The 21,685-nt window shown below is 35.5% G+C and overlaps 1 protein-coding gene across 1 annotated transcript; it reads right to left on the minus strand.

Moving 5' to 3' along the window:
* Positions 1 to 230: 230 nt before the first annotated feature.
* LOC149559256 (ephrin-A3 protein) lies at positions 231 to 21,428 on the minus strand. Its single transcript, XM_089833186.1, has 2 exons — positions 21,289 to 21,428; positions 231 to 782 (listed from the first exon to the last, which is right to left on the minus strand). The coding sequence occupies exon 2, from the start codon at positions 732 to 734 to the stop codon at positions 429 to 431; it is 306 nt and encodes a 101-aa protein (XP_089689312.1). The 5' UTR covers positions 735 to 782; positions 21,289 to 21,428; the 3' UTR covers positions 231 to 428.
* Positions 21,429 to 21,685: the final 257 nt, after the last annotated feature.

Raw genomic sequence — 21,685 nt, forward strand, 5'->3', positions numbered from 1 at the left:
TTTAAGCCATACAACTATTCTGATGCAAGACGAGACACTCTAACACTGAAGCAATTTACAAACAATTAAAAAATAAATGAGAATATTGAATAAGGGCAAAAACATACACTTTGGTTTCAAACATAAAAAATACATCTTGTGGTTACATAATTTTGCAATTTAGAAAAAAACTCATGTTCAAAAACAAAAGATACAAATCATACATTTTTAAACAGATTGTACTTCCCATGTGTTGATAAAAAATGAGGTAATTTAGACTGATTAAAACTATCATAAAAATAAATAAGAAATGAATGGCATAAATATTTGAGCCAAAATTCCTTGTTTTTACAAGGTCCTAAAGCTGTTTTTGATACACCGCAAGGATATATAGAAAAACATGCCAAAGGCAGAAACAAGAAACTAGAGAACCATTAATGTCCACTCTGTCAAATGAATTTCAATTTTCCATTGTGAGGCAAGCTCGTTTTCACCTGTTCCAAATGGCACAGAGCTTTCTCTTTTCCACTAAGTCCAGAACACGATCCTGCAGCCCCCAAAGTTATAGCGAAGTACAAATAAATAGTACATAGGAACGTCAAAATTGCAAGTGCAGTTAAGAGATACTGATGCCGCCTGAACAATGTCATCCACCCATCTTCACGTGATTGAAATTGCCTTCGAAATGAGCCTGACAAAGGAGAGATCGGAGGTTGTGCCCTCCTATGTGGTGATGAGATACTATCGAGAGCCATGATGCTCACCTATCTCAACAGCAATAACAAAGCACTCCTCTGAATGAACTGCACCAAACAATCATTATTAATCAAACTTGTGATTCACTGTTAGAAAATTTGTCTGAGCTAAACTCCTCAAACAATCATCAAAGATATAATCACATTGTCCAAACCCAAGAATATGATATTCACTCCACAGAAAAGTATCTACAGATATCACTTTTGACAATGTAATGACAACTTTTAACACTATACTATTCACCGAAATTAGGAATATCAAATCATTAATCATTAATGGCAACTCACATGCCTACAGGATAGGCATTGTTAGCAATAATTCTTTCTATATTTATCATGATTTAGAAATTAGATTTTTGATAGATGTGTGGTCAGTTAGAGAAGGAAATCTAGGATCACCCATACTAATGCACATACATAGGTCATTGTAGAATAAATTTGAACAATGAACCAATTCAATGTTCTCAAAGGTGTGTTATGAAGACTGGCAATAAATATATTGCTAGTTGTTGGACATTATCTTTCAGCATCAAAGATCAGGATTCTCAAGGAAAAGGCCCTAAAGCATTCGATCTGCATTGAGACTGAAATTGGGAATAACACTAGTGTCTAGTTCTGCATGTGGACATGTTTATAAGCTGCATTAGTTTGATAAACTTCAATCAGCCATGTGCTGTTTTGTAAAAGCATTGATAATATACAAAACAATCCATTTATTAAAATAGTTTTAGATTAGTCTTCCGGTTGCAATTGTTTTTCTGGGTTATTTCTGAATATTATTAGCAAAGGTCATTACACTGCATCTAGGGTTTTGTCACCTTTGTTCATTCTGAATACTAGGCGGTCAATTTGGTTCACGTGAGACTCAAGGAGGGATTTTACAGAATTGAAGTGGCACACAAATACTGAGAGAGGACATGAATCAGCATTTCAATAATTTTAACTTGAAGTTTAAACCAAAGCATCAACAATAAATATCAAACATGACTATGCAAGAAGTGAACACATCCACACAAGAGAACACTAGATTTATGTGGAAACCCTAAGGGGAAAAAAACCATGACAAGAATAGCTGCGCGGATGTACTATCCAAATTCAACCTCACAAAAGAAAAATTAAACTTGCAATTATTTAGTGGGCATCAACCCAAAGGAGACACCAAGCCCCTTTGGAATTTGATGTGCAGGCACTAACCTATAGATATTTAAACCCAAATGACACCAATCTCCTTGAAATTTGATTGAAGTCACAACCCATAGGAGACACCAATTCCCTTTACAATTTGATGTGCAGGCACCAAACTACAGGAAACACCAATATCGTTTGACTGAGCATCAACCAAGCACTGAGCACCAAAATAGATTACAAAATGAATGATATAAGAATAATAGCTAATTGTATCATGAAGATCCTCACAAATTCATTCTGCATACATCCAATTTTGATCTGAATCAACTAGCTGAATACTTGGCAACATTATCCACCTCTCAACACTTCTATTATGTGGCATATATAATGAAACAATGCGCTTATACAGACACAGATATACACATTATCAAAGAATGGACTTCTGATTACATTAAACTCATCCACACACATGTTGCACTGAAGGTATCTATATATATATATATATATATATATATTCTGCCCTTTGCCGCTGCTTTGCATCCGCCGAAGGAGCCACAAATTTCCATCTGTGTTTCGGATATCTCTGACCAAAGGATCGAGTCTTTGAAGAAGTCTGCTGTTATCAGCTGCATTCTTGGGTGACACCTGATTTGGTCTGATATTTGGTGTTGGATTCTCTCAAACTGGGGTTGTGTTTGCTTGGATATACATTTCCTTCCATTGCATTCTTTTGTGGTAAAATTCTCCTCCAAAGCTGATAGAGATGATATCCTCAATCAAAGACCTTGGGAGATCAAAGATCAGACTATCTTTATTCAACAATGGTTACCTGGTTTCAACCCTGTTAATTATATGCCATATGATGCCCCCATGCAGTGTCGGTTGTATAACCTCCCATTGGAATTCTGGACAGAGCAGGTCCTGCAGCGTATCAGGAATTCTCTTGGGCGTATGATTGATGTGGACCTTGGTGACGATGGTTCTGCTCAATCCGCTCAAATTCGTTTGCTTTCTATCCATCCTATCCCAAAGACGATCTCCCTTGAATCCTCCCATGGTGTGTGGAATGAATACTTGGAGGTTGAACCTGAGAAATTCTTCCGTCTCTGGTGCAGAAGTCGTCAACATTTTGAGGCAGTGTGCCCTAGGCCTGTAGCCCAACGGTGGACCCCTAAGAAGCCTGCTCCGACACCATCCACTCCTTTGGATCTTGCGGCTGATCTGATCCATGGCTCTGTTCCTGTTGCATCAGATGGCATTGTGGGTGCTTCATTGGATATTCCTTAAGCATCTCCCATGGTTGCACAATGCGACGAAACTGTCTATGATGTGGGCACATTGGATGGAAGGTTGTGAGTATTTAATGCACATCCTCTCCGGTCATTGGCAATAGGTGACAGTTTTGTCTGAGGTCGTGGATGCTACCTCTCCAATCCTGTCCGCTCCTGATGATGTCGTAATTGCCTGCAATGAACTAACTATCTTAAATCCCAACAGTGACAATGAGTCTATTCATGACTTTGATGAGCTTGATATCATTGAGCCATGGACTACCTCACAATCCGCTGCCAGGTTGCTCAATTCACCTCCTGCAAGGAAGAAAACAGGGCAAAAACTAACAAGCAAAAACGAACTGAAGCTGCTCAGATGATGGAATTAACTTCTATCAAATCTTACCTAATTCATTCCAAGGGAGCAGCCTCCCTTGGAGGGACCTGTTGATTATCACTTCCTTCAATCAGGGTGTATTTTCCCCTCATTGCGGTTGCTTGATCTCACATATTTAATCTGCTTCTGGTCAGATGATGTTTATCCTCTGTCATATAGATTGATTTTAAGCCTTCTTGGTCTCTGTGGATTGGCATTTTTTGACTTCTATGGCTTGTTGTTTCTGCGCTGGAATCTCTTAGCTTTCGACTCTTTTGCCCTTGTGTGGGTCTGTCTCCTTGACTTTATGGGGTGGATTCTTTTGGCTTTCAATCTTGTCCTCAAGTGCGGGTCTGCTGGTGTATTCTCTTTGCCCTTTTGGTTGGGATGGTGCTATCACCCCATTGTGTTATTCTGGTGGGTCCGTCTATTTCTTGGAGCATCATTTGGGTTTCTTGGTTCACTTGTTGTGTCTTTCTTGATTCATACAACCTTCTCATGTAATTGTCTTTGCTGCTTATTAATGTAATGGGCGCTACCCCCTTGGTAGCAATTTGCCATATATATATATATATATATATATATATATATATATATATATATATATATATATATGATCATGTTGTTATCAGGCTTAAGATAATTAAAACTATCACAACTCCACAAGATAATCTAGCCATAGGTCAATAACATGTAACATATAGTGGGCTCAACCTTAAATCAAATCCGTTACTATAGGCATGAATTAATACTATTCACTTCAGATCAAAGACTCTACTAATCCTCAAACACCTTCACACACTTCTACTGGCAGGCACACTCTTCCATTGGCTGTCACAACCATCTGAATATTTGCACAATCATTCAGTAGACACAAGATCTTCAGTAGCTCAAATCTTCTAAAGCTTGGGTCCAGCATACCTCCTAACTAGCTCCACCTATCCACCAAACTGCAAACCAATGTGGCACCATCCAATAACACTGCAACATGGTGCAAGTACCACCTTCAAGCAGCAATCCTCAAGAATCTAGTACATGCTCGGGAGCTACTGTGTAGCAAACTTCCCAATCTTGTAAAAATAACTAATCAAAAAAAAAACTTGAACTCTCTTGCAGAGCTTCTGTAACATTAATGACAACACTTCTAATTAATTGAAACAACATTTACAATTTTGCCATTCCTACTTGACATCAATGACGACAATATGATCACAATATTTCCAACGACCTATTGTATGCCTCTATAACATCAATGACAATATTTCTAACATTATTCCCCTTTGCATTGGTGGCAACTTTGCAATCTAACCATTTGTGAATATAGTATAAGCATAATGCCCCTTCCATCTCTATTGCTCTCCCTTTTTGACATCAATGGCTAGAGGATGCTCGAACTGTGTTATTTGTTTTTCTAAGCTAGTCAAGATCTTTTTGATATGATATGATATAATAGATTTTAATGACGTCCACGAGGCTAAAGTAGCCTATGGGACCCTACACGAGCACCCACCAAGGCAGAAGCGGAACTAATCTAGCTGCAAAGTTTTAATTAACTTGTCTCTCCTTCTTTGAAGTTTGATAATCAGAGCCGCTGTTCTCTTCACTTGATCTTCCTCGAATAAGTAGTTGAAGTCCTTATTGTTCACATTATGTTTTAGGAACTCTTCCCAAACTGTATTTTTCATCTCTCATAGTTGTGTCTTGCTGCATTTCACCGCAAGACCTCTATTTAAGTCACTGAAAAAAAATTAAAGATTAAAAAAACTAGTCTACACCAATATCCAAACAATGGGAGAACTGGACCCGGTCAGATGTTATCGCTATTAGAAAATTGTTGTGCCAAGCAAACTTACTCTATCAAACCACAAGCACACCAAGGAACTTTGCTGAAAATCCCTGCTAAAAGGATATTTTGGTTTGTGCAAAGGAACGTGAGATCTAAAATGACACACACATCATATTTAAGAGTTAATGGCCTGAGCTGATATTGCAAATTAGTATTGCTTGCCTTCTAACTGTAGCATTTTAGGGATGCCAGAACAATCTATTGATTAGCTTACCCTGAATGTGTGCTTCTTCTTGAGCACTAGGAGATAGGTACGAGATATTGCTCCCAACTTTTCAGATAATCAAGTTCTATTTAGAAAGGGGTGAAAATGTCTGCATCACTTGTATTAGCATACTCCAATTTGACTTCTTGATTTACATTTTTTTTCTCCCAAAATATGATACTTGATGGAAATAGATATACTTTGTCCTTCACTGGATTCTTTGAAAATGTTGAACTTTTGTATCACAGAGAATTGAAATAGATTCATCATACTCAGTTTACCATATTTCAAAGTCTGCTTCATATAAAGCATAGATGTACTACTGACAAAAAACTCACCAAGTCGCAAAAGCTCTCTGAGTTTTCTGGTCTAGCAAGGTTTTATGACTTTTACTGGCACCAAAAACTCCTCAAATTTTTGGCAAAAACTTGCTGTCGCAGTTTTAAAACAGCACATGAAGGCAAAAAACAGCACAAATTAATTTCATCTCTCATTTCTTCACTCCTATTCTGTTGAGAGGGAAAATAGTCCTCCAAGCACTTGCAAACTAATTTCCATCAATTTGAATCAGATTTGAGGCCGATTTGAAGCAGACTTGAGGTAGTTTTGAAGAGGATGACATCAATGATTTGGAGAGGCAGGCCATGGAGGAGGGGGCGAATTTGGTTTCACACAAGAGGACATTGAGTCGAATGAGGAGGCATTGCTAGTTCTAGGAGAAGCTACATCCAGGATGAAGGACGAGAAACAAACTGAGTCAAACATACCAAGCAAGGAGGCACAGTCATGCCTAGTGCAAACTTCTAGGACCAGACTCTCTAGTTCTATCTCTCCCTTAATTTTTACTAGACATGGAAAGAGGAAGATGTAAAATTGTAATGATGCATTTACTTATGGTTTTACATAAATTCTTTACTATTTTGCTTCCAGCCATCAGCATGTTATGGTAAATCAATGGCATTGTTGTTGTTAAACAAAGGAGATGAAAGCTCCTTATATAGGTTTATAAAGATGATGTTTCTAAAAGAAACAATCATAAACTGAAGGCAAAATTAGAAACTGTCTAATAAACTAAAGATTAACCAAGATGACCATTAAAGATATACATTATAATATTCTAATACCCTCCCTTAATGGTCATTGTCTAACTACTCTCTTTTGCTCACAAATTATTCAAAACATTATGTTGTGGTTGAGACCCTCCCTAGATCTGCAAATGTTTATGACCAAGAAGCTAAAAATCTGTCTAGAAAAGAGCAGATAAGGGTGCCCCCTTCTTCAAAAAGATTTGCAAAAGGAGACGAGTTTGCCACTGACCCTCCCAGAATCAGCAAAACATCTGACCAAAAATCATCACAAAACATCCAACCTGATGTTGGATAACAGAGCTACTCTTCCCTAGAGATTGAGACAAACACTAAGAGAAGATAGCATGATTTTGAGGGAAATTTCACAAACCCTACAAACTTTGGAGATGAGCATGATGCCCCAAACAAACTACAATAAGCCATGGTTTTTTAGAAGAAAATTTGGAAAAACTAAACAATTTTTTAGGTGAAAAACCAATCAAAACCAAACAACAAAATCTGAGACATGAATCAAAGAATACAAAGCTTCATTTTTTAGGGAAAAGGGGGTAAAACCCACAAGATAATTTTTGAAAAACAAATTATAGACCCATTAGATAATTTTTGAGGAAAAAAATTATAAACCCAAAATTGAATTTTTGAAGAAAGAATTATATACCCGATATAGATGATTTGAGGAAAGAATTATAAATCTCACAAATACTTTTTGAAGAAAAAATTATAGACAGAAATCTTCATGCAAGAAAACATGAGACTTCACATGGTAAAATCATGCAAGCAACATGCAAGTACATGCAGCTCACATGCAACCTTCAAAAATCAGAACTTTTGCACAAACCAGGAAATCCTGCAATAAAATTTTTGGGCTAGGCTTGTGATTTTCAGCAAAAATATTTGAAAATGGGAAAAGTTCTAGATCAAAAGAGGCTCAATTTTTTCTTAGAAAATTTACCAAATTTTATGAAATCCCATCAACCCACTCTAATAACATGTTATGGTAAATAGATAGTGGCCGTGTTGTTAAAAGGAGGAGATGAAAGCTCCTTATATAAATTTACAAAGATGATGTTTCTAAAAGAAACAATCACGAACTAAAGACATAATTAGAAACTGCCTAATAACCTAAAGATTAGCTAAGATTACCAAGAAGCATTATAATAGTATAATACAACATTCCCCACGAGAATGCGTTTGTACCCATTTTGTGTTTAAATATATCTAGACTAAGCTTGTTTCTTTTGTGTTCTCATTTATTGATTCATTGGATGCATCTGTTATGGATAAAATTAGCTATCATTAAAATTGTTAGTTACTTGAAAGGGTAGTTAGTTTGGTATGGTCGTGATGGTTGGCAATCGCACCCCTTCGGCACTTATATATGACATGTACTTGAGTCCAAAAATTATCATCATTTATTGTGGAGTGATAATTGTGTTGCCATTGTGAGTACGTCTGGTATATATATGGTTGTCAACATTCATTGATATTAATGAAGAAGGCTTGGCAATTTCCCTGATTCTTGGTGTTGCATTATATTTCTTTCTGTTACTATATGCTCTTGTATGCATTAATCTGTAAACCTACAGGGCAAACAACATATTCTCATTGAATTTTGCAAAAAATGCATTTTTAATTAAATTTCAGTAATTTTTCAAGTCCCAAATTTTTTGCCAAGATTTTGCCAAAAACTGGCCAAGTTTTCCCAAAAGGAAAATCCAGCCCTTGGTAAAACTTCCAGCTATGATATAAAGTACTTGAGCGCAACAAGAAACAGCTGCTATATATTACACTTCTGAAATACATATTGACACAGAGCCCTGCTTCTTGCTTAGCCATGACACAAGAATATCTCCAAGAAAGAATGCACTACTCTTTTTGTCATAAACACTTTCAGCCCAACCTGCATTTGTATAAATTCTAGTATTCAGGATACGTAGACCATTATTCGTAGTACTTTTCAAATATCTGAAAATCCTTTTGACTACCCTTATGCATGTCTCCTAGGGTGCTGCTTGAAATCTTGCAACCATATACACTGCTTGCATAATGTTAGGTCTAGATGCAGTCACCTAAACAGGCTTCCAATCATTGATTTGTAGAGAGTTTATTTTGCTTCAGTTGACTCGTCATCCTTATGTAACTTGCACCCAATAACCATAGATGTACTGAAAGGCTTGAAATCCTCCATCCCAAAATTCTTAACATTTCCTTGATACAGTCTGTTTGTGATATGAATATACCTCTGGCAGCAAGGAAAATGACCACTTGCCAAACATAGACACCTCAACTCTTTTTCCATTTCTTCGGCAAAAATTTTGCACATCTTTTCACTACTGCCACCAAAAATGATATTAATATAGACAACCAAAACCAATTGATGGCCACCTTCAGTTTTGATATAAATGTTGCTATTAGCAATACCTTTCTTGGACCATTGTTGCTACAGATAGTTTTCCAGTTTCAAATACCAAGCCCTAGGAGCCTATTGGAGTCAGTCACCCACCTTAGTCAACTTGCAAACAAAAATCCTGATTCTCTGACAATTGAAACCCTTCAAGTTGTTCAATGTACACTTCTTCCAAATTACCATTCAGAAATGTTGATTTGACATTCATTCAATAGACTTTAAAGTTCTTAATTACAAAATATGCCAATCAGATCATGGATGCTTCTAACCTGGTCATCAGAGAAATAAAATCTTCAAAATCAATCCCTTTTACTTGAGCAAAGCACTTGCAAACTAGTCTTGCCTTATTTCTAATCACATTTCCATCCTCATTCGTTTGTTCCTGTATCCCCATTTTGTTCCAATAACATTGCTATCCTTAGATCTTGGAACACATTCCCATGTCTTATTCTTTTCAATTTGATCCAATTCTTCTTCCATTGCATCTATCCAATTCTCGTCCTAGCAAGCCCTTGCAAAATCTATAGGTTCAATCTTAGATAGTAAAGAAAATTGCACTTGTTGATTGATTATGGCTAACCTTCTTCTAGTTAGAACACCACCATCCTTGTCTCCAAGAATCTGACCCTCAAAATGATCTCTCTAAACATACCATGTCAAAAAAACTGTATCTATTATTTCAAGTTCATCTTTTGTAACTTCTTTATTGACACAATCTGATCCATGTGGATTACTATCCTCTTTATTTGATGCCAACTCATAATGTAGTGCCTCGTCAACTTTCCTACTCACACTTTCAACATTCTTCTTCCAATCTAATATTGTAGTATCTAATATGCCTTGCTTCGTGTTGAACAACCAGGAAAAATATACTTATCAAATCATGAATCAAACTTACCCAAGTCATCTTCATTTCTTCTAATGCAACATTTGCTTCCAAGCACTATGAAATATTTGACTGATGCAGGTCCGCCTTTCCATAATTTACATGATGTCTGTATTATTCACTCTTATCTGCCCTCTATTCAAAATGTAGACAGCTGTATGAACTGCTTCCCTCCAATAAACGTCAAACAAACTAGCTACATTCAGCATTGTCCTAGTGTAACAAGCTACAATTTCATACTAATTAAATAAATTGGAAATATCTAAAAATAGCATTGACTTCAATATATCATGAAGACAGTTATAACCGTAGTTTAAAAATATGGCAAAATATCGCCATATTTTGCGATGCAAAAACCCAAGTGATTATATCGTGCAAAAAATCGGTAGCGAGATATGGGAAAATATCATGGCGAATATTTAAGAATATAACGCGGTAAATGCTAAAACTCGCTGGAATATATCGTTGAAAAGTCTTGGGCAGGACATTTTAGGTTTATCGTTTATGTCAAAAATATTCATTGAAAAGTCTTGCAACTCTCATTGGTCTCCATCGCGACCTAGTCGGCTCCCATTTGTATGGACTCTGCATTTGAAACATGCATTCGACTCCCATTTGTCTCTCGACCTGCATTTGATTCCCAACATTCGACGGCTTGATGACACTGTCTGGAGTCTACAGTTGGCATTCAACGGCACTTCTGGAGTCTAGAGTTGGTATTTGACAGCATTTGACCGTTGACAGAATAAATCAATCCATCAATTTGGACTCTTGAGATTTATGGTAGCTTGCAGATTTGGAATATTGTTTTGGTATTCCCGAGTATGTTACATAATATTTTACTATTTTTTAAATTTTCTTTGGTAAATTTTAATATATTTAGTTAATCATTTTTGTTTTAAACTTAATCTATTTTGTAACAATAAAATCAAAATATTATGTTTTGGTAAATAATTAAAAATTAAAAATTATATTTCAATTTTAAGTTTCCTACAATACTATATATATATATATATATATATATATATATATATATATATATATATATATATATATATATATATATATATATATATATATATATAGTTTAACAATTACTATTTAAATTTTATTGTAATACTATTTACTAATTTAGTAATTTGTTGTAATTCAAATTTTGTATTTTAAATTTACAATAATTTTAAATTACTAATTTTTTTTATTTTATTAGTTTAACTCTAATAGATTTATAAGTAATATATTTTAATAGATTTAATATTCATAATATATTTTAATATATTTTAGTAGATTTATAATATCTAAATATTAAATTGATTCATTGTAAATTTAGACAATATTTTAAGAAATTGTATATTTTCAAATGTTCGATAAAAGTGCCGATTTATGCTGAAACTTTGGCCGAGTTTTTCAAAAATTTTGGGTCGGCCGAGATATTGCCGATACCGAGTTTTTTAACTATGGTTATAACTACCCATGAATTTATATCATTTTCCTTCCATTGAAACATAAACAAGTAAATGATTAACTGAAATAAACTGCCTTATTCTATAGAAAGTGAAACTAACCATTTCTTCTAACTAAATAATTAACTGAAATTGCGAGACATAAATGTAAAAGACCCGATTTGTAGATGGATTGCATAATGACTTTGATCTTGAGTTTTACAAGACTTGGCTACCGGAGGAGAGGAGAAGCATTGTCATTCGGCTTAACCTCCCAACCGCAAACCTCTAAATACCCCCCACACAATCTCTACCAAGAAAGTCCCTCCCTATCTTGGGAATTAGGCTTTGGACAGCAATGTCCACCCACTGAGCCTCCTGGTGTTAGAGCATCAGCTAAACAATCAGCTAGGCTTAGGATACCCTCCATAAACCTATCTACCAACTATCAGCACTCTGACCTCTAGTGATCACAGCAGCAAACATGCCACTAACCTACCTTGGCCAAGGATTTGTGAGGGCACTATGTACCCGATCACCCACCGCTCAACTTGACAACAAGACTACACTAAGGACTACCATGACCTGACACGAGTTCTTAATCAAATCACATTGTTTGTTTTAGGTACTGATATTTTTTCTTATTATCATGCAGGAGTATCCATAGTTCAATGATTTCTCTTTCACACCCTTCATCTCGACCATGTTGGTCTTCTTGGATGATTCATTGGGTGGATGTATGAATGATTACACCTAGCCATTTCATGAACCATTGTTATATTCTTCCTTTCAATTACTCCATTTGTTTAGTCCTTGTGACAAAACACTGTCACTTTAATCCATGTATCCTACAAAAAAATTATCTTGTTATCTCATTATAGGTCAACTTGCCATTTTTTTTTTCCTTTGATTTCAATGAAATTATACTTGTTACTTTTAGTCATATCTCCCTCAGAATAAGTTTTCCAGTGTTTGTGTCCCTGTTTTCACATCCTTGCACACTAAATGAGAGATTATAGCCTTTGGCACAAATTTGTCTTGCATTGGGTAGATTATGCTTCAGATCTTCGACATAGACATCCTTTGTCTTAGTTTTCCCATTATCAAAGGCTTAGAGTACCATTTCCTGATATCTTAGCAACAGAATTGCAAAAGATCTTCGTTGAGCCACCATTGAACTTCTTCAAACTGATGGACATGCTCGTCTTCAATCATGCAACTAAAACAACCACTGTCAATTATCCATGAATTTCCTTCACTTTGTGCATGAAAAGCGGTTTGTACAATCATTGTTTTCTAATTTTGAATCTTTTTGCTTTATTTTCCACACTTTCTTAATTTATTGCTTCTGATCAATGGAGATGTCTACTTTCTTGTCCTGGCTTGGAGGTTAAAGTCTTGCTCTATGTCTGAAATCATTGCACTTATAACATATAATACTGAAATCAAATAGAGGTCCAAATTAATTTTTGCTTACAAATTAATCCTTGCAAATGTCACTATACAGTTGACTGCCTTATGACCATATTGATTGCAAGAAAAACAATAACCAAAGAAGGATGTTAGAACGTGGTCAGCTGAGGCTATCTTTCAAGGTCTAATCTTTTAAATTCATTTTTTGCTTGGTATTTTCTAACTACTTGCTGTGTTGAAATTTTCTTGACTGTGTTTGCACATTGTCCTTTCAGAGCTTCCAATTACCTATTAGAATTCCTTGCATCTGCCATGCTCGAATCTTTATTAGTGTCTAAGCTCTGACCTTCGTCAAAGCCAAGACCTGTCTTGTTGAGTGATGACCATCGCCTATTTATGATCTCATCAAGAATGTCAAAACTTCTTAAACTTCCAGAGTTCTACTAACTGAGAATTACCCTTCTCCAAGGCCTTCCTCATATACACGATTTCAGTTTCAAGCTTTTGATGATTTCTTTGTTTTCCTTCATCAACTAATTTCTCACAATTTCTTCTATCCTCTTGGCCTCTTCTACTTGCACTTCCCAACTTTTAAAGCCTTCCGTAAGTTTGGAGCTTAGTTTGCTTAACCTTGTCATCACCTTCATAGAGAAAATGAGGTTTATCCTCTTGACCTCTTCAACTTGGACTTCCAAATTTCCTAATTTTCCTCTGTAAGTCTGGAGCCTAACCTTGTCATCATCACCTTAATAGATATAGTGAAGCTTATCTCAAATTTCTGTTGTTGCCTTGCAATATATTATCTTGACAAAGTCAAATTTTGAAAAACCACATAAAATAGCATTCTCAGCTCTTGCATTTTTTTCACTACTTTCCAGCTTGATCTGTTGGTGGATTTTAGGGAATTGTGTACCAATCTACAACAGATTGGCAAATATCAAACTCTGTTGGCATCAAGTATGTTTCCATTCAACTCTCCAAAAGGCATAGTTAAATCCATCAAATAGTGGTGTTGTATTAGAAGAAAAAGTTAAAAACCTTCTTCATCTACCATGTGTGTCAACTAAAATCTACCTCAGGCCGTAAGGCTTCACACCAAGGAACTTGGCTTTAATACCAACTGTACAGCACACAAATATTGAGAAAGAAGATGAATTAGTATATTAATATTTTTTACTTAATGCAGCATCAACAATAATATCAAAAATGACTACGCAAGAAGTGAACACATCCACACAAGAGAACACCAAATTTAAATGGGAACCTTCACAAGAATAAAATCAGTGAGCAGCTGCTTGGATCTATTACCCATATCCAACCTCACAAAAGATAATTGACCTTCAATTATTTTGCAGCACCAACCCAAAGGGATTTAAACCCAAAGGAGACACCAATCCCCTTACAATCAGATTTGCAAGCACCAACCCACCGGAGTCACCAATCCCCTTTACAATTTGATGTGCAGGCACCAATTTATTGGAATTTCAACACATAGGAAACACCATATCCCCTTGCAGTCTGATTTAAAAGCACAAGCCCACAGGAGACACAATCCCCTTTACAATTTGGTTTCCACGCACCAACCTACACGAGACGCCAATCTCCTTAAACGAGCATCAACCCAGTCACTAAATACCAATTCAGATTATAAAATGAATGATATGAGAATAATAGATAATCTATGTTGGCAATAGGTCAATAGCTTGTAACATGTAGTCGACTCAGCCTTAAATCACACGCGAAGTGTGCATGTGAAGTAATATCATGTGCTTCAGATCACAGACTCTATTGGCCCCAAAAAGACCTTCACACACTTCCTCTAGCTAGTGCACATTTCCTTTGGCTACTGCAACCATCCAAACATTTGCACAGTCAACAAGTAGGCACAGACTTATTCTGATTCTTCTAGATATCTCTTTGGTAACTCAGATCTTCTCAAGCTTGGCTCTGACATACCTCTTGACTAGCTCCACCTATCCACCAAAATGCAAGCTCAAACAACAAATTTCAGTAGAAAGCAGCACCATCCAATTACAATATAAATAGTTGATAAGTAGGAGATAATCTCCTACTTATCAACTAACGAGCTTAAGGGGCTTTCTAATGAATGGTTCATAAGGCACAACACTTGGTGATGGTTTTGCAAATGGGGTTGCAAGCTTTGGGTTTAACCATGGAGGAAACTCTATAGTTAAGCGCGCTCAAGCTGGAGTAGTACTGGGATGGGTGACCTCCCGGGAAGTCCCGGTGCTTCACACCTGTGAGCATCACCTAGATCCAATGAGTGCTAAGTGTTCCATTTATTCTCATGAGAGATGGATTCATGTTGAATCACTACTCATGAAACATGGGTCAATGAGTTTGACTCAAAATCACACAGTTAAATCCTGATATTAATATCACAATTTGACTAGCTGTGGAAATTATCTCCTTCTTATCAACTAATGAGCTTAAGGGGCTTTCTAATGAATGGTTCATAAGGCACAACACTTGGTGAAGGTTTTGCAAATGGGGTTGCAAGCTTTGAGTTTAACCATGGAGGAAACTCTGTAGTTAAACGCGCTCAGGCTGGAGTAGTACTGGGATGGGTGACCTCCCGGGAAGTCCCGGTGCTTCACCCCTGTGAGCATCACCTAGATCCAATGAGTGCTAAGTGTTCCATTTATTCTCATGAGAGATGGATTCATGTTGAATCACTACTCATGAAACATGGGTCAATGAGTTTGACTCAAAATCACACAGTTAAATCCTGATATTAATATCACAATATAAATAGTGCAAAAAACACCTTTGAGCAGCAGTCCTAAAGAATCTACAACAAACTCTTCCATTGTCAAACGATCTTAGTGAATACTTACAAGCTACTGACTTCAGTACAATTCTCACTCTTGTAATAATAATTAATCACAAAAAAACCTCCTTGAACTCTTTTGTATAGCTTCTCTAACATTATGGACAACATTTCTAATTGACTGAGACAACATCTTCAACTTAAAAATTCCTGCTTCACATCAATGACAGCAATTCTAACAATCCCCTATGTCTTTGACATCAACAATTATATTTCTAACACGAAGGAGAGTTATACTCTCATCATGCAGACACTTGAGGAGGAATTTCGACACTCTCATTGAAGGGTGGCCTCGGAGAGAATAATTGTTCTCTCACTGTCAATGTAAATTTGGATTTCTAATCTCACATGACACAGGATTTGCAAGTTTGATAACCGGGCAATCTACAATGTGATTAGTTTGGTGAATTTTGGGGGAGTTAGTAAATTTAAGGGAACCTCTTCATCAAATATCCATAAAGCTTTCTTTCTGCAGTCCCTGCAGTGTTTTGCCATTTTACATATTGATGTAATGAAGGGCAGAAGTGTTGGTTTTTATAATATAACTACAGTGTACTTAGTAGGTTAATAAATAAAAATTTTGGTATTAGGTAGGTTTAACAATAAAGAATCATGTTAACTTTTATTAGTAATTAGTAATGTGCAGTGGGTATTCATTTCCCATATTAGGGATGAATAAGTTGGGGTAGTGAGAATGCTATATCAATAGATGCATATCACTGTAAGAATCAATCCAATGAAATAGCAATGGATTTTTTCGGATGCAAATTATGGTGATACGATAGACAAAAGAGTGTCTGCTACAAGTTAATATATTTTGAAACTGTTGCCATGCAACTTTTGCAATAAAATATAACTGTCTTAACTTTCAATCAAACCTGCAAGTGAAGTGCCCTCAATCGAATACACAGATAATATGAAATTTTTTTATATATTTTTAAATGAAAACTAACGAACAATAAACCTTCAACCTTAAATTCAGAATATGCCAACAGTCAGCAAAATATAATTTTATTATTCTGTAAAAATGATGCAAGTACCAAAAATATTTATGCCACAAAACATGAATAACCCAAAAACTTGCCGCTCTAAAAAAGGAACAAAGAAACCCTAATTCAAAATCATCTTTCTTCGCGAAAAACACTTATAAGATTATAAATAAAAGGAGGACCTTAATAAAGAATGCAATCTGCCCAAAATAAAGTTGAACACATTTAACAGTAAATTAATCCACCCAAAAAGAAACAAACGTCATCATATCACATAACAATCCAAAAGGATTACTGGCAATAAGGAGTATGAGTCATCACATGGAAACAGTTCCAGGGGTCAGCTTACCAAATTAGGTGTTACATAGAATAACACCAGCAAAAAAATGAAGAGTTCAATAGAACAATACAAGACATGAAAGAAGGGACTGATCAAAGAGAGTTTGATCCCATTTGTGGCACCTGCACCCAAGAAGGATGGTGACTGGACGATGTGTATTGGTTACAAAGCAATCAACAAAATCATATATATTTCCATTACCATTACCAAGTATGGATATCATAATGGACTTCTCAAGTGGTGAAATTGATTTGAAGAGTGGTTATCATCAGAGCCTGAAAGGGAAGGCGGTGAATGGAAGACAACATTCAAGATTAATGGAGGACTGTATGAGTAGCTAGTTATGCTTTTGGACTTACAAACGAGCCTAATACATTAATGCAATTGATTAATGAGGTTGTGAAAAAAATTGAGAAAGCTTGTAACTATTTATCACAATGACTAATTGGTTTGAAAAATATGGAATTTATCATCTCAGCTCAAGGATTGAAAGATGGATCTGAAGAAATTTAAAGCAACTGTCGAATGGCCTCCACCAACAAACATGAGATCAGTGTGATCTTTTCATTGACCAGAAAGCATTTATACAAAATTCATTAGAAAAACATTTGTGCACCATTGTCTAAGAGAATGAGGAGGCTCGACAAGGAATGCAAGTGGGCCACTGGAGCAGATAAGAGCTTTGAGTTGTTGAAAAAAAAGGAACAGAATAACCAGTATTAATCCTACTAGACTTTAATAAAGTATTCCAAATTGATTGTTGTGCAAGTGGAGATGTGAGGGTGGTAATATTAAACCAAAATAGAAGGCAACTAACATAATTTGGTCAGAAGTTGAATGATGCCACAAGGAGATGTTTGACTTATGATCATGAATTCTATTTTGTAACCTGAGCACTAGACAAATGGAGAATTACCTGTTACCCAAGAAATTTGTGTTGTGCATTGATCACTAAACACCAAAACAGCTAAACCACCACAAAAAATTAAGCCACTGACATGCACTGGTTAAAATTTATGCAGAGTTACATTTTTGTGTTGAATCGTAAGAGTGAAAGTCAAAAAATGTTGTCAATGCATTGAGAATCAGACAAAATTTGCTAATAGAGATAAGAATAGAAATAGCCAGTTTTGAGATCCTAAAACATTTGCAATTATTTTGTGGAGGCATGACAAGCTTTTAAGGAACTAGTAAGCATGGACAAAAGCCAGTGGCTGAACTATCTTATTAAAAATGAACTTTATTCAAAGAAAATCAATTATGCATAACCACAAGTTCAATGAGGGCAAATCTCATCAACGAAAAAACATTGCAATGGATAAGCAAAACATTTTTGAGGTAGATAAGATATCTACCTCAGATAGTTTGAACTATTTTTAGACACAAATATACAAAGATGCTGTTAAGATTATATCATTATAGCTACAGTCGGATTGATTTAATCGTAAGATTCAATGTTGATATAATATATCATATATATAATATTATAATTATATTACATATATATAATATTATATTATATATTATATATACTACATATATATTATATTATATATAATATATACTACATATATATTATATTATATATATATATAATATATTATACATATGCTATACTGTGATTTATATTGTTAATATATATTAAATAATAATGATTTATCATAGAGACATGGTTCCTACTCTTATATTTATAAGAGATTGGGATCTGCATTTGGAACATACCAATAACAACAGCAGTGTAATTACATTTGTGGAACCTGATCCATGTTACTCAACAGACGCAAGGAAAATTTGTTCAAGGTTGAAAACTTTGTGAAGGTGCAAACGGTCAAGCAAATGCTAGATATCAACTGTTACTAATACTGGAGACGCCTTGTGGCAATATAAGCATGGATTTGTATTGGGAATGCTGAGAACGCAAAAAAGAAACAATTTGCTAATTGTAGTAGCAGACAGGTTGTCTAAGATGGTGCATTTCATCCCGTGTACAAAAAGTAATGATGCAATGCATATATGTAGTTGATCTAGTTTTTGAGGAGGCTGTAAGGCTTACATGGTTTGCCAACGAGCAACGTTTCAAATAGGGGCACAAAACTTTGTAGGATACAATGGAGAAACATGACAACATAAATGAAGTTTCCCTCAGCAAACCATAAATGGACAAACTGAAGTTGCAAGCAGGAGTTAGGAAACTTATTAATATGCCTAGCGAGGGAAAAGACAGGAAATTGATACACGATTCTATCTCAGGTGGAGTTTGGATATAGCAATTCATTAAATAAAAGTACTAGCCAAACACATTTCAGATTGCAAATGGTGGTAATCAAGAAATGCATCAGAGTTAAGATATATCAGCAATGAAGACAAAAGGAATGCAGAGGCAAAGAAATTGGAAAGCACATCAAGCAAGTACATGCTGAAGTAAGAAGTCACTTGAAAGAGAAATGAAAATTTTGACAAATAGAAGTTAAGAAGTTAAGAAACTTGAACTCAAAGCCTGGCTGGATTAGGACTATCTACAAGACGTTTACACCAGTTCCAGGAGGTAAACAAGAGAAGGAGAGGACAACAGCTGCATAACTCATGTGATAACACAATGGGTCAACCATTTTCAAACAAATTAAACTCTCCCAAAAAGGCTAGTGAGACATTAATAAACACATAAACTGTGTGTGGCAAAACAATCTAAAAACATAATCCAGATCTTTCCAAATTTTACAACAAAGCAAGTCTATTCACTTTTGCAAGCCAGATCCTTCAACATGGTACATGTTAATCAGCCAATCAAATCTATATCTGACAACATATCCAATACTCTAATATAGTTAATTGCAAAGTTTGTTAGATATACTCAGTAATTCCCAGTATGAGACTTGTATCCAGCAGATCCAAGGTGCTGTGGTAAAAATTATGAGATTTAGGAACCACAAGAGAGTCAGCCCTATTAAAATCCCCTAGCTGCTATAAGAACGCCTATAATTCCAACAGGTGTGTAGTAAGTTTAACGTGCATTTAAGGCAGTGCATAACCTCACCCAAGATTCACCAATCTAGGAAATTAACGAAAGGAATTCTGGGCATCATTGTACATTAACTTAATACCCCAAAAAATCATCCTGTTAAAATGGGAGCAACTTTTATACAAATGGCCTGGATTCAAATGCACTTGTACAAACTCAGAGATCTGTGAATATCGAATTTATTTCAAGTAAGTTCATTGGTTTTGACCTAGCGATAAAGACTAGGCATCATGTTCTACATAAGCAACTCAACTTCAAACAAAAATGTGCTTGGAGCCCAATGTGTGTGTACTACAAACACAAGGCAAGATAGACCTCCCCTACTCTCAAAAGGACCTGGAAAAACAAAGAGACTGTCCAACTGATTTCTTCAACATATCCATGTAACCATACTAAGCATGCCAGAAAAAACGAAAGGAAAAGGAATAAAAATTGAATTGTCAAAGAAACCACTATAACATTACTTCTTTTGTTGAAAGCTTGATGACCGGGTTAAAATCTAAAGTGGTCAAATTTTGCAAAACATTAAATAGTTATTGAAACATTGCCCTCCAGCCTTCAATGGAGATGTTTCTCGAGTTCCGTGCCTAGTTGGAATTTTGGTCTCCGAGCATGATCCCACTTCCTCCGTCATTAAAATCAGGCTTTATTATTCCTTATTTTTTTAAATATAGCGACAACCTTATAATTAAAAACAATTAGATAAACAGTTTCCTTGACGATTTAAAGGATATTGCTCCCATACAGAAAATGAATGTCCCGGTCAGTTTCACCTTAACAGTGTCTCTTGTGTCGCGTTACGTTATGTTAGCCCTGGCAAAACAATGTAACCCTAATAGTGTAACTTAATCGTACATTAAATCCAAGGCAAAACCCCCATCTACAGTTAAGTTATGCTCTGATAAATCTAAGATATGCTTTTATTTACAAAAGAAAATCGAAAAAATACATATCATTTCAAAATGAAACTCGGACTACACAAAAAAATACATCAAATACACATCAATCCAAAAGACTGCAGAGAAAAAACAAGTAATTACATTTATACAGGAAAAAAGAAAAGAAAAAAATCCAATAAAGATTCACAAAGTCAACGGTTATATTTATGCAAGAATGACGACTTCAATCTATTAAGAATTCTCGAAATGAAAGTTCAAGCTATCTGATTGTTACTAAAAGCAGATCTAAGGTGATACCAAATTATCTAATTATCCGGTTTAAGAGAGCTTAATTCGATGCACCAGAAATTAAAAATTAATTATTCGAAATTAAAGGATCTGATCATCAACTTACAAGAACAGAAAAATATTCTGCCCCGGGCGTCTGCTTTGCTATCTCGTGTATCTTGCCTCCATTCGTGCAGCGCGACCAGTCTCAGGTTCGTGAGTCGATCAGGCCGGTCGAAATAATGAGAAAAGCGCGTATTATTATTATTTTTACTTATTAAGTAAATAATGGCTGTACCGTTAGACCATATAAGAGCACGATTCTTGCTGAAATTTTGAAGCATTTGAAGATGTGATCCACTCCACCGACCATGCTTTTTTCCAAAGAAAAAGGGTTATTGCTCCAAGGTGTGATTGTGGCTCATTAAGGTTATGTTTGGGTTACCTCCTCCTATATGTACACGGAATATTATTCTTCGGGTCAATTTGGTGTATGCTCTACAGTTTTTTCTGCGTGGGTTTTA

Source organism: Cupressus sempervirens, chromosome 5 (genome assembly GCF_028749045.1).
Source record: "Cupressus sempervirens isolate cs-2001-9-10 chromosome 5, ASM2874904v1, whole genome shotgun sequence".
Lineage (NCBI taxonomy): Eukaryota > Viridiplantae > Streptophyta > Pinopsida > Cupressales > Cupressaceae > Cupressus > Cupressus sempervirens.